General features: G+C 40.7%; 2 protein-coding genes across 4 annotated transcripts in view; one reads left to right on the top strand and one right to left on the bottom strand.

Moving 5' to 3' along the window:
• Positions 1–13,109, top strand: part of PAICS (phosphoribosylaminoimidazole carboxylase and phosphoribosylaminoimidazolesuccinocarboxamide synthase) — a 63,532-nt gene that overhangs the window by 20,851 nt on the left and 29,572 nt on the right. Inside the window, exons 6-9 of the mRNA XM_073343195.1 lie at positions 2,382–2,468; positions 7,461–7,532; positions 9,262–9,663; positions 11,711–11,773. Of these exons, the coding sequence (XP_073199296.1) occupies positions 2,382–2,468; positions 7,461–7,532; positions 9,262–9,663; positions 11,711–11,773 (624 nt within the window). The remainder of the gene's footprint in view (positions 1–2,381; positions 2,469–7,460; positions 7,533–9,261; positions 9,664–11,710; positions 11,774–13,109) is intronic.
• PPAT (phosphoribosyl pyrophosphate amidotransferase) overlaps positions 1–13,109 on the bottom strand; it is a 70,474-nt gene that overhangs the window by 47,529 nt on the left and 9,836 nt on the right. The gene's annotated exons all lie outside the window — the stretch shown is intronic.

The following is a 13,109-nucleotide window of genomic DNA, read 5'->3' as shown; positions in this document are numbered from 1 at the left end:
ATTTTATAATTTCTCTTAGTCTTGATATATGAAAGATCAGTGAAGAAAGAGAAGAAGCTTCCAAAAAGCTATCTTCCTAACATGCTTTAAAAAAAATAAATAAATAAATCTAATCTTTCTTAGGGCTTCCCCCACCCTTTTGATTTTACTAGAACGCAAGTTCAAGCAGATCTGTAGGTAATCTTCCTAAGTTCCTAGGCCATGACTTTAAAAACACTGTGCTTAAAGTTTGGTGCTTAAATCCATACTTATCGGACACCCAAATAAATGGCCTCTTTATGGCTGCTGCTGGGTGCTCAGGACTTTTGGCAAGACAGGTGACAGATACAGATTTCGGATCCTAACATAATGCATTTCAGCAAAATGGGGTAGGCAGAGTACTGGATGTTTTCTGTTTCAGTCACTTGGACAGTCAAATAATGCATACATCCACAGAGTCTCAGCCCTACGTACACAGTGCCACAGATCTGCCCAGCATTTTATTTTCTCTGAAAAGCTGCAGGGAATTTTTACAAGCTTGGTAATCTAGGAATAAAGAGTTTCTTTACCCTGCAGCAATGTTCTCTAGTTTCGACATCTTCAGGTTCTTAGGCAGCCAATTTGTGCTACAGATGACGAACATGAGACTGAAATTTATGAAACAGACTCCTAATTCCTGCCCACAAACCGAAGAAAATGGGATGCGAAGAGATGGTCTATGAAGGAATGAAGAAGATGACTAGAGAAGCTGCTACTATACTGCTCTAATCCCCAATGAACACAGCAAACTGTCTTGCTTCATACCAAGCTGATCATGCATAAAGTAAAGATTGAATGTGGCTATTGGCAAATGCTCATAACTTGGTTTGACTAACCAGTGTTGATGGAGCCAAGGCATATTAGAACTAAGGTAAAAGAGTGTGCTTGATGTTTGCTCTGTGTAGATGGGGTCTAAAAGTCTATGTCTACACTGCAGTTGGGAGAGAGACGCCCAGCACGGATAGACAGACTCGCTAGTGTGCAAATAACTAACCAAACAGCATTGACGCTATGGCTTGGGCAGCAACTCAGACTTTCAAGCCTACCTGACCCCATAGGTTTGAGCTCAGTTGGCTAACCAGAGCTGCAACATCCACACTGCTATATTTAGCACACCAGCTTAAACGGAGCTAGTGAAAGTTTGCCTGCCCAGGCTGAGAGGTTCTCTTCCAGCAGCAGTGCAAACATACCCAGAGTGCCCTTCACTAAACTTTTAGCAGTAATTTCAGAAAAAGCTGACACAGTCTAGATTCTTGGCTCATAGGAAATGAGCATTATGATGTGAATGTTGTACAGAAAGCTAAAGCAAAGCAACAATTGACAAAAGCAAAACAAGTCCACACTGATTTTTTTGGTACATTTTTAATAACTTGTTAAAGCTACAGATCACATTTTGTTGATTAATGTTTAATGGTAGTGTTCTCCAATGGACTGAGAACAGGCCTAGAAGCCAGCCACTGACCCGTTCTACAGCCTCGTGCTTTTACCCTCTCTATATCAGTTTCTTCAGCTGCATAATAAGGATACGAATAAATTCTTGCCTCATTTGCCAGTTACAAAGGGAGCGCCACCAAATGGAAGAGAACCAATTAAATGGGAGACAAGCACTCCTCCCCATCCCAGAGAAAAACAAACATAGACGCATGTCAGCAGTAGCCAGCAGAGAAAAAGGCAAGTCATGGTAGCACAATGTAAAGAAATGGCACATTTTTAGAATGTGTCTTGTTTGTGGATTGCAAGTGTAGCATTCTCCTCTACTGTCAGTCTTCCATCACAGATACACTGTGAACATGGCATCACAATGCACTACCACTGAAAAGGCAGACTATGCATTTCTTGCCCTTTTTCAGTCTGATTCAATGCCCACTAAAGTCAGTCCATGGAAGTCATTGAACCAAACCCTTTACCAGAATCACTATATTGCCACCTTATAAAATGCACACATGCATTGTCAGTTCGTTATTATTTTGTGTTACTGTTGTACCTAGAGGCCCCAAATGAGATCTGACACTGTACAAACACATAGTAAGAAATAGTAGTTCCCCCAAAGAGCTTACCATCTAAATAATTCACTGATGTCAATTCCATTCCCTAACTTAAACTGACCAATTATAAATCACATGGTATTTATTCTAACTAGAAGAATCTTTTTAATGATATCCCAGGTTTGTTTCACTGTTGCCATCATATTTTTTAGCCAACAGTCCAAGAGAGCAAAACATTTAAGTGAATTAACAATGAGAGTTATTACTCTAATAGCATGAATTTGCTATTACAGAAGCTCTGGTGTGTGGGTGGTTATGTTTAAGACATAAATTAAGACACTAATTATAAAAAAATACTAATTATATGAATTTACACAGAAATCCCTGAAGATAAAGAGGACTTCATTAATTTCATCCCAGAAGACTTGGAACCGACACATATAAAGAGAGAGACAATTGACATAGGTAAGGTAAGAGTTTTCCATAATAATCTTGGAAGTCTATCCCATTTTAGTGGATAATTATGCTGTTTTATGAAGTAAAAAGTTAACATTTTTAAAGCGTTCAGTAGCACAAATACAGTTTTTGTTTTATCACACCATTTAATTGTACATACACAAGATTCCCCTAAAAATGCTAATTTACAAATCACGAATTAAAAAAAGAACACAGTTACACTTTACAGTACTATGTTGGACATAAATACTTTTTGTATTTGATCTTATTTTATCCAAAAACTAGAAAGTATTGGCCAAACACCTAAAACAGCTGCCACTCAACAGCAGTGGCCATTTTAGGACTATTCAGGTTTTTCAAACCATTTTATGCTAGTGCAGTTCTTTTAAGAAATGTATGTATGGATCACAATCCAATAATTGCAATAGAGATGTTATGACTTATTTTATTAAGAAATTTAATTCAAATCACTAATTTATAAATGCGTATCTCATGTCAAGCATTTGAGAAAAAATGGCCTAATTAAAACAGTTAGTCATGAAAGTAGACGAGATATACTGATGTTTCAGAATCAAAGAGCATAGAAGCCAGATAAGGACAAAACCAAGTCACATTTGGGATTAAAGGGTACAAGGCTGATCTGGAATCTACAGGTCTCCCACATGGCATCAAAATGCGCTAAAATACCACAGGTTTACGCCACAATGATTACAGGTCTAGAAAACATGACCTAGGAGGAAAGATTAAACAAACTTAATTGTTTCAGTCTGGAGAAGAGAAGACTGAGGGGGAAAACCTGATAGTCTTCAAGTACATAAAAGGTTGTTATAAAGAAGAGGGTAATAAATTGTTCTCCTTAACCACGGAGGACAGGACAAGTAGTAATGGGTTTAAATTGCAGCAAGGGAGATTCACGTTAGATACTAGGAAAAACTTACTAATTGTAAGCATAGTTAAGCACTAGAACAATTTACCTAGAGGTTGTAGAATCTCAGTCATTGGAGGCTTTTAAGAAAAGGTTACACAAACACCTGTCAGGGATAGTTCTGCCTCGGTGCAGGGGACTGGACTAGATGACCTAGCAAGGTCCCTCCCAGTCCTACATTTCTATGATTTCTACGACAACCACAACTACATCAAAGCAATTCTATGAAGGCGACACTGTATGGAGAGACAAAACTATATTGAGAACAGGGCAAAACAACATCCATCTAGGTTCAGAGACACAGCCAAGTCACATGAATGCAGGAAGAACTTTTCCTGTAGAATGATACTATGAATAATAAGATGTCATGTGAATATTTTCATTTGCGTACTATGCAAATCAATTGGTTTTCTGTTCCTGTCATGCAATATCCATTCCACAATATGAATCATTTAAAGACAGCAGTGCACAAATAGGTTAAAAACACAACATGGTTGAGAGGAATGAGCATGGGATTAGAATGCAGGAATTCCTATCACTGACTCACTGGGTTGCCTTGGTCAGGTCACTTAAAAGCATAAGAATCACCATACGAATCAGACCAAGTGGTCCTCTGATTCAGTACAACAGTAGCTAGTCCTACGTTTCAGAGGAAAGTGCAAAGATTCCCATAAAGGGCAATTATGGAATAATTTGCTAATTTTTTGTAATGAGACAATTAATGGTTGGTTTATGGCATGAAGTATAATTTCTGAATCAGTTTGCCTTTCTATAAAATTTAGACTTAGGTGTATTTTTATGAAGATACAAATATTTGTAAAATCCTTTCAAAATATAATTAAAGGTATAAAGAGCTGCATAACTGCTAAGAACTAATTTACATGTAGAATATTAATCTCACTTATCCTGATTGCATCCAATAAAGTCATGCTTATTTACTAGTGATCTTATATGTTTACAAGAGTACACACAGCCCTGTCCTTTATTAAAAGCCCAAGTGGCCTAAGACATCCAAGTATCCAAAAACAAGGAAAGAGGAGAAAACTCAACCTTCCTCCAGATCCTGAAACCTCAGAAAGGGTGAAATCCTAGCCCTACTGAAGTCAGTGACAAAACTCACATTAGGCAGTAAAATTCTGGCCTTGAAGAAATCAAAGTTTTTACATAAAAACCTGACTCAGGAACGAAGGGGGGGGTGAGGGGGGGGGAGTCTTGTGTCATGAGACTTGTGTTCTGATGAACATTGACGTTTTCAAGAATTCTAAAGATTCCTAACAAAGCTTAAAACCTTTAACTTTTTATTTTTATTACTATTTAATAGAGGTTTGTGTACTATACAGAATGCAAATCTGTATTAATGGAACAGTACGGGTAAGCTATCAATAAAGCCCTACATTAGAGTCTTTCCCTTCAACTGAAGCAGGCTGAACATGGCTCCCTCCAAAGGGGCACAAAAATCATTCCATCTGTTGATTTAACTCTACTATTTTCTATAATGAAGGCATCATTGGGATTCAGCACATGTGAAAACCCAAATGGCAATCCCTACTTGATAACCACATCAGCCCACTATATTAAAGAAGCCCTTTAACTTAGATGGTTTAAACTCTTTTAAAGTCACATCTCTCAGTTAATTTTTAAAGACAATGCTAATATTTTTCAACTGTCCATTGAACTTTCCTGTAAATATAGGGTAGACAGGATCTACACTTGTGTGTGTGTGGGGAAAAAAAACAAAGCACTAAAAACAATGAAAAAAAACAAAAAAAGCACACACACCTTTGAAGAGAAGAAAAACAAAACAAGAAAGGTTTCAGAGTAACAGCTGTGTTAGTCTGTATTCGCAAAAAGAAAAGGAGTACTTGTGGCACCTTAGAGACTAACCAATTTATTTGAGCATGAGCTTTCGTGAGCTACAGCTCACTTCATCGGATGCATACCGTGGAAACTGCAGCAGACATTATATACACACAGAGATCATGAAACAATACCTCCTCCCACCCCACTGTCCTGCTAGTAAGAAGGACTGCAGAAGGAGAACAGCATGGCTGTCTGTCAGTCCTTCTCCTTCCCCCAGTCACTTAGGATTTATCTTGATGTAGCTAGTTGAGGAACAAACTACCTCTGCCTTGCCTCCACAACACCTTTTTAGCTATGAAGACAAAGCCTTTGATAGACAGCTAGCCATGCTATCCTCCTTCAAGGACAGCTGAAAAATATCAGGATTATGACCAAGGCTGTACCTAGCTATTTTGCTGTCCTCCACGGGCAAGCGGGCTGGCCCCAGGCCTCCGCCGGGGGGGGGGGGGGGGGGGGGGCTGGCCACTTCCTGTAAGAAGTGGAGTGACCCAACCCCAGCCTGCTCTGCTCCCCTGGCTCCCAGCCGTGCCACCAGCAAGTGCGGGGGGGGGGAGGGGAGGGGCAATTCTCCCCTCCCCCCAAGCCTGGGAGTCAGGGGAGCGGAGCAGAGCAGGCTGGGGCCAGGTCAATCCATTTCCAGCAGGAAATGGCCACCCCCCCCCGCTGAGGCCTGTGGCCAGCCCCCACCTCCCACCCGCGGAGGCCTGGGGCCACAGGCTGCTCCACTCCCCTGGCTCCCAGGCTTGGGGGGAGAGGGGAACCGCCCCCCCCAGCACTCGCCGGTGGCATGGCTGGGAGTCAGGGGAGCAAAACAGGCTGAGGCCGGGTCATTCTACTTACTATGCCGCCGTGAGTGCAGGGTCGGGCTTGGCTGCAATCTTCAGGAGAGTGGGGCTGGGGCAGGAAGAGCCCGGGGCCTAGGAAAGAGCCGGAGCAGCACGCAACCGCGCAGGGGACATCAAAATTTCCTGGTGCCCTAAGCAGCTTTGCGTATGGGTAAAGGTGGCCCTGATTATGACTTTAGCAATTAACAGAGTTATCTTTATGTGTAAAAACAAAACAAAAACCACACCACACCACACACACACACACACCCACCACTTTTTTTTTGGGCAGTGAAGATACCCTCTAAGGCAGTGGCTCTCAACCTTTCCAGACTATTGTACCCCTTTCAAGAGTCTCATTTGTCTTGTGTACCCACAAGTTTCACCTCACTTAAAAACTTACAAAATCAGATATAAAAATACAAAAGTGACAGAGCACATGATTACTGAAAAACTCATTTTTGCCATATAATCATGAAATAAGCAAAGTAAATCAATTGGAACATAAATATTGTATTTACATTTCAGTGTATAGTATACAGAGCAGTATAAACAAATCTATATATATATGAAATTTTAGTTTGTACTGACTTCACTAGTGCTTTTTAATGTAGCCTGTTTTAAAACTATACAAATATCTAGATGAGTTGATGTACCCCCTTGAAGACCTCTGAGCCTAAGGTACTTATCTGGCCCCCATTACTGAGATATTAGAATGCCTCACAATGATTAACATTTATCCTTCCAACACCCCTCTGAGAAGTACAATTATTCCAATTTTATAGATAAGGTACTGAGGCACTGAGAGACTAAGTGACTTGTCCAAGGGCATATAGGAAGTGTGTGGTGGAGCAGGAAACAGAGGGATCTGGGTTTCCCATTACCAAGCTAGTGCCCTAATCACTGGACAATCTCTAGCTAATAATTAGAACTGTACAGGTTAAAATGTAAATGTCACAATCATGGGACAGCACTTCATCAAATCAGTGGCTCTGCCAGTTCTGTCCATTTTATAAACCAAACGACTTTAACAGAGTTCCTGTGCTAAGTAACTTGTAATGTGTATAATATATAGTTATTATACTAAATGCAAAGTGAGGCATAAAACAGCAACAGTACGGTCTATATTTACATCACATTTGTATTTGCTTGGCAATAATTTGAATTGCCAAGTACTGGGGAGATCCATCAGATAAGTTAAAAAGGTCTTAGTTTAATTCTGATTTTTTTTTCTAAAGGCAAGGCAAACTGGTTGAGACAGCTGTATCTAAGCATTAATGTTACTACAATCTTTTTAATTTAAGTTGTTATTATGGATCTGCAGAAGGTGGGGAGAATATACACAACTCACATATCTAAACAGATTTAACATAAAACTGCATTTTTTGATAGATGATGATTCTATAAGCACTACTTCAGAGGATATATCTGGCCCATCAGTAGTGAAACAGATAACCGGGACAGGTAAGTGTCCAGTTGTACACATCTCAGTTTAAAAAAAAAAAAAAAAATGTAATTTCAATCACAATAGCCCAAGACAACCTGATCTCTACTGTGGATTCCAGCTGCCATTGTTTATCATCTACTTCAATTCAGCTGTGGATAAAACTGAATTGTCAGAGAGACACATAGTAAACGTTTAGCTACCAAAACACCTGTCTTAATTATACACAGAGGTAAAACGTGTACATTCATCTTGTAAACCATTGCTCCCATTTTAAGGTTTCAGTTAGATCAACTATTATTCCATCAGTACTGTCTCAAGTTAACTGAAGTGAAATCATCTAATCTACACTTGAGACAAAAATGTGTTTTTCACTCAAGTTTGGGTGCATCTATAATCATGGTAGGGATCACAATCCCTTCATATTCCCTAATATGTATGCTCCGAGCCTCCAGACTGGATCCTGGTGGCAGCTATCGGGTGTGAACCCGCTGAAACAGCCTCCAATACCTTGATTCACTGAGGAGCAGTCCCTATACCAGCTCTACTCAGTGGGGCAGGAGCACCGTCCACGCACTAGGCTCTGTTCTAGCAGCAAGAATTGCTAGAATGGAGCCATAGTGCATATAGGTATTTTCTGTACAAGCACCAGAGAGAGCTGCTACCACACAATCACTATGAACAGAGGTTACATTCCAACAAATTACATAAGCACGTACTTAACTACAGGCATGGGTATAGTCCCATTGAAGCTGAAAGTTCATGTCTGTAGTTAAGCTTCTGCTTATGTAATTTGCTGGACTGTCCCATTGTTTGTTTTCTTTAAATATATTTCTCACTCATATTGAAGTATTAGTAAAATTCTGTCACCCTTAATTATTTAATCTTAAATTACATATTCAACTGAGCCAGCTCCAAAAATACAGCTTTGTGTTTTAGCCAATTCCAGACAATCATTTTTAAAAAGTCTCTTTCTAGCTTTCATCACCAGTCTCATTCTGCAGTATATCCAAAACTCTACAGTTCATTAAATACAGTACTTTTTAACCTTGTATTATGTTACACTTCTATTTGGACGGTTACATTGACTTCCCGAATACCTAAGAATTAGGTTCAAAATCTTAAACACTAACCTTTAAATTTATTTCATACAGTACTTGTTCCCATACAGTAGCAAAATGTACTTGCTCTTGGTGTTCGAACTCTCACTTTGCGCTATACCCAATTTATGATTGATGTCACCACCTGGACACTAGGAAACTTCCAGATACTGGGCTTTTGCTCATCTAGTCTACCTGCTACAATTTTCACCTTCATGATGCATTTGTACTAGTACATCCCTTTCTACTTTTAAAGTTAATATGAAAATATTTTCCTCTTATTACTGATACAGAAGTTGCTGTTTATGCTTGAAATCTAATTGCTACTCTCTGTACAGCTTGGATACGAATGTTTTAAAGTTAATAATACACTGCAACAATAAAAACACACGGACAAAAATCTGTTACCATCTGAAGGCACTGATAACTTAAGTTTCATAAGCAGAAAAATATTTTTGCATGCATGACTGAATTGTTCCCATATATTATTGCAACATATACACCTTTAAAGTCCTGAGAAAATATTCAGAAATCCTAGTTCAAATGTTAATTCACTCCACACTCCATTACTGAATAAAATTTAACTATAGATATACTTTTATTTTTGTGTATTCTGCAATCCCGTTATTTGTTTCATTCATATTTTCAGACAATTTAATTCCTCTGGATGAAGCACAGAATCACTTTAGGGTTATTACAGTTCATGATACAGGAGCAGGAAAACACTGGAGTGATAATGAAGTCAGAGCTCTGATAAATATATGGTCAGATGAGAAGATACAACAAATGCTTGAAGGTGCAACAAGAAATAAAGAAATCTTTGAGGAGATTGCCAGAAGGTTAATGAAAATTGGCATAGACAGAGACTGGAAGCAATGTCGCACAAAGTACAAGAACTTAAAATATGAATACCGCGCACTGCAAAAAGAAAATGATCATCTTGGCAATCCCAGACGAAAGATGAGGTTTTACGATGAAGTTGACTGCATCTTCAGAAGACAACCTCTAGTTGCATCTAGCTGGGGATGTGAAAGTTCTAACCTCATATCAGGTATTAGAACAGTAGTGAAAATACCACTCTCTTAAGACTAAACTTATAAACATGACAATTTTGTGCTCTCTTTGACATTCAGCATTGGAGTTAGTTGAAGTGACAGGTTGTAGAGGTGGTCAGACAGGTTTTGTAAAATAACATGCACGGTGAATTCTGAGAGCAGTAGCAAATAAGAGCATAGGCTTTATTGTATCCAAGCAAAATGAAGGGATAAAGGACAGGGAGCCCATCTCTCTATAATAAAAGTGTTCCCCGTTAATTTGATAACAGCTGTGTCCTGGGCTGATAAACATTGCTGCCTAGGATTATATTTTAGCCCAGATGTAATTATTACCTACCTCATAAACAGAATCAACCTCAAGTTACATTCTTTATTAAGGTTTCAGAGTAACAGCCGTGTTAGTCTGTATTCGCAAAAAGAAAAAGGAGTACTTGTGGCACCTTAGAGACTAACCAATTTATTTGAGCATAAGCTTTCGTGAGCTACAGCTCACTTCATCGGATGCATACTGTGGAAACTGCAGAAGACATTATATACACAGATACCATGAAACAATACCTCCTCCCACCCCACTCTCCTGCTGGTAATAGCTTATCCAAAGTGACCACTCTTTACAATGTGTAAATCAAGGTAGGCCATTTCCAGCATAAATCCAGGTTCTCTCACTCCCCGCCCCCCCCCCCTTTTCCAAAAACCACACATACAAACACACTCTCCTGCTGGTAATAGCTCATCCAAACTGACCACTCTCCTTACAATGTATAAATCAAGGTGGGCCATTTCCAGCATAAATCCAAGTTTAACCAGAACGTCCGGGGGGGAGGAAAAAACAAGGGGAAATAGGCTACCTTGCATAATGACTTATGTTGCCGCGCCGCCCAAGTCATTATGCAAGGTAGCCTATTTCCCCTTGTTTTTTCCTACCCCCCCCCCCCGACGTTCTGATTAAACTTGGATTTATGCTGGAAATGGCCCACCTTGATTATCATACACATTGTAAGGAGAGTGGTCACTTTGGATGGGCTATTACCAGCAGGAGAGTGAGTTGGGGGTGGGGGGGGGGGGCAGAGGGTGAGAAAACCTGGATTTGTGCTGGAAATGGCCCACCTTGATTATCGTGCACATTGTGGGGAGAGTGGTCGCTTTGGATGGGCTGTTACCAACAGGAGAGTGAGTTGGGGGGGGGGGGGGGCAGAGGGTGAGAAAACCTGGATTTGTGCTGGAAATGGCCCACCTTGATTATCATACACATTGTAAAGAGAGTGGTCACTTTGGATAAGCTATTACCAGCAGGAGAGTGGGGTGGGAGGAGGTATTGTTTCATGGTCTCTGTGTATATAATGTCTTCTGCAGTTTCCACAGTATGCATCCGATGAAGTGAGCTGTAGCTCACGAAAGCTCATGCTCAAATAAATTGGTTAGTCTCTAAGGTGCCACAAGTACTCCCATTCTTTATTTAAAAAGATTTAGAGATATTGCTTTCATTTTGGTATCCTAATGCGGTCTTCACAAACTTGCACTGAAGAAAAAAATGTAATGCTATAGTTTGACAATGAATCATTTGAGAATTTAATGAACTCTTACACCAGTGTCAGCTCATGGCTGTCTCATAGTCTCAGACTATCAGAGTTGGAAGGGACCTCAGGAGATCATCTAGTCAAACCCCCTGCTCAAAGCAGGGCCAATCCCCAATTTTTTTTGCCCCAGATCCCTAAATGACCCCCTCAAGGACTGAGCTCACAACCCTGGGTTTAGCAGGCCAATGCTCAAAACCACTGAGCTATCTCTCAGGTCAGCACCAGAAAGCAGTACTGACATGTGATAACTTCGTAGCAAAGCTCATCTGATTTTGAGCATCAAATTTGTGAATGCAAACATACTTTCTAGTGGCACCTAACCTGTCCAGGACATTCCTATTCCTGCTCTGAGTCACCTTCTCTAAACATTACTTACGTATCATAAAGACTTTTTTTGGTTTGTCTGTTTTTAGAACACCTCTAAAAGTATATTCGTTCACAGAATACTTTGTTTTTCTTTTATAAGAATCAGTGGGAGACATTATCACAAACACAGGACCTTGGGGTATCAAGAGAAAAGCATCTGATGGTAAGAGTTTTTTGCCTTTTTGAGGATATGCAAATAATGTTGAATGCGAGGTGCAAGTTTCATCAAATATTCAAGCTGTAAAACAATCAATCACTTATTAGTAAGGCTGCTAGTTTGTCAAGGAAGTCACGGATTCCGTGACCTCTGCAGCAGCTAGTGCGGCTGGCCTGGAGGCCATCTGAGCAGCTTGGGCAGCCCCAGGGCCAGCTGCACAGGCTGCTGCTGAGGCAGTCTCAGGCCACCGTGCTCCCCTCCTCCAGCAGCAGGAGTGGGGGGCAGATCAGATGTGGGAAGGGGTGAGGGCTTTGGGCGGCGCGGCAACATCCCTCAGCTCCTGGGGAGGTGCAGCCAGAGGGCTCTGCACACTGCCTCTGCCTGCCAGCACTGCCCCCCGCAGCTCCAATTAGCCACAGTTCCCAGCCAATGGGAGCTGCAGAGCTGGTACTCAGGACGGAGGCAGTGCGCAGAGGCGCCTCCGCCTAGGAGCTGAGAGAGAGCGATGTCGACGCTTCCAGGGAAGCACAGAGCCAGGCCACACACCGCTGCCCCCCCCACCCCGAGATTTAGTCACGGGTATATAGTACAAGTCATGGACGGGCATGTGCAGTGAATTTTTGTTTACGGCTTGTGATCTGTCCATGACTTTTACTAAAAATACCCATGACTAAAACATAGCCTTACTTATTAGGCTAATCAAGATTCTGTGGGGAAATTGTGTGATTTCTTTGTCCCAGTGCTTACTAAGAGGGAGAGAAATATGCCACCAACACAAATTTCTCAGGCCTTGAAGACTAAGACCTCAGAAAAGGTAAAGACACTGTTCTGGATGGATGGCATCTGAGCCATCTGAAAGAAGGCCAAATAAAAACCACTCAAGACTGGAGGTGTTTGGTGCCCACTGCACACTGGTGAGATGCTAACAAGACACCAGAGAAAGCACCAGAAGCCTATAAACCTGTGAGCCTAACTTCCATATTGAGAAGATTCTAGAATCACTATCATGAACAAAAGGAAACACGTTAAGGGGAGAAGACTGGCCTGTTAGTGTCAGCATAAACTCAAAAAAGAGGTACCATGCTTTCCTTAGTAAGTAAATAATGGAAATACAGATTAAACAAGAGACTGTCAGCACAGTACTCACTAGGCTAATGTAAATGGTTAGCTAGAAGATCACTTATAGTGATGTTCTATTTGCTGAACAAGTGGCTTTGTTAAGGGTGGACTAATTTAAATCAGAGCTATTTAAATAACCAAATTTTAATCATGATTTCCATTTGTACCTTTTAGTCATTTTCCTAAAGATAAACTGTATAGGATGGATCAGCCTAACATAGCA

Source organism: Lepidochelys kempii, chromosome 4 (assembly GCF_965140265.1).
Source record: "Lepidochelys kempii isolate rLepKem1 chromosome 4, rLepKem1.hap2, whole genome shotgun sequence".
NCBI lineage: Eukaryota > Metazoa > Chordata > Testudines > Cheloniidae > Lepidochelys > Lepidochelys kempii.
This window is presented reverse-complemented; position numbering and strand designations above follow the sequence as displayed.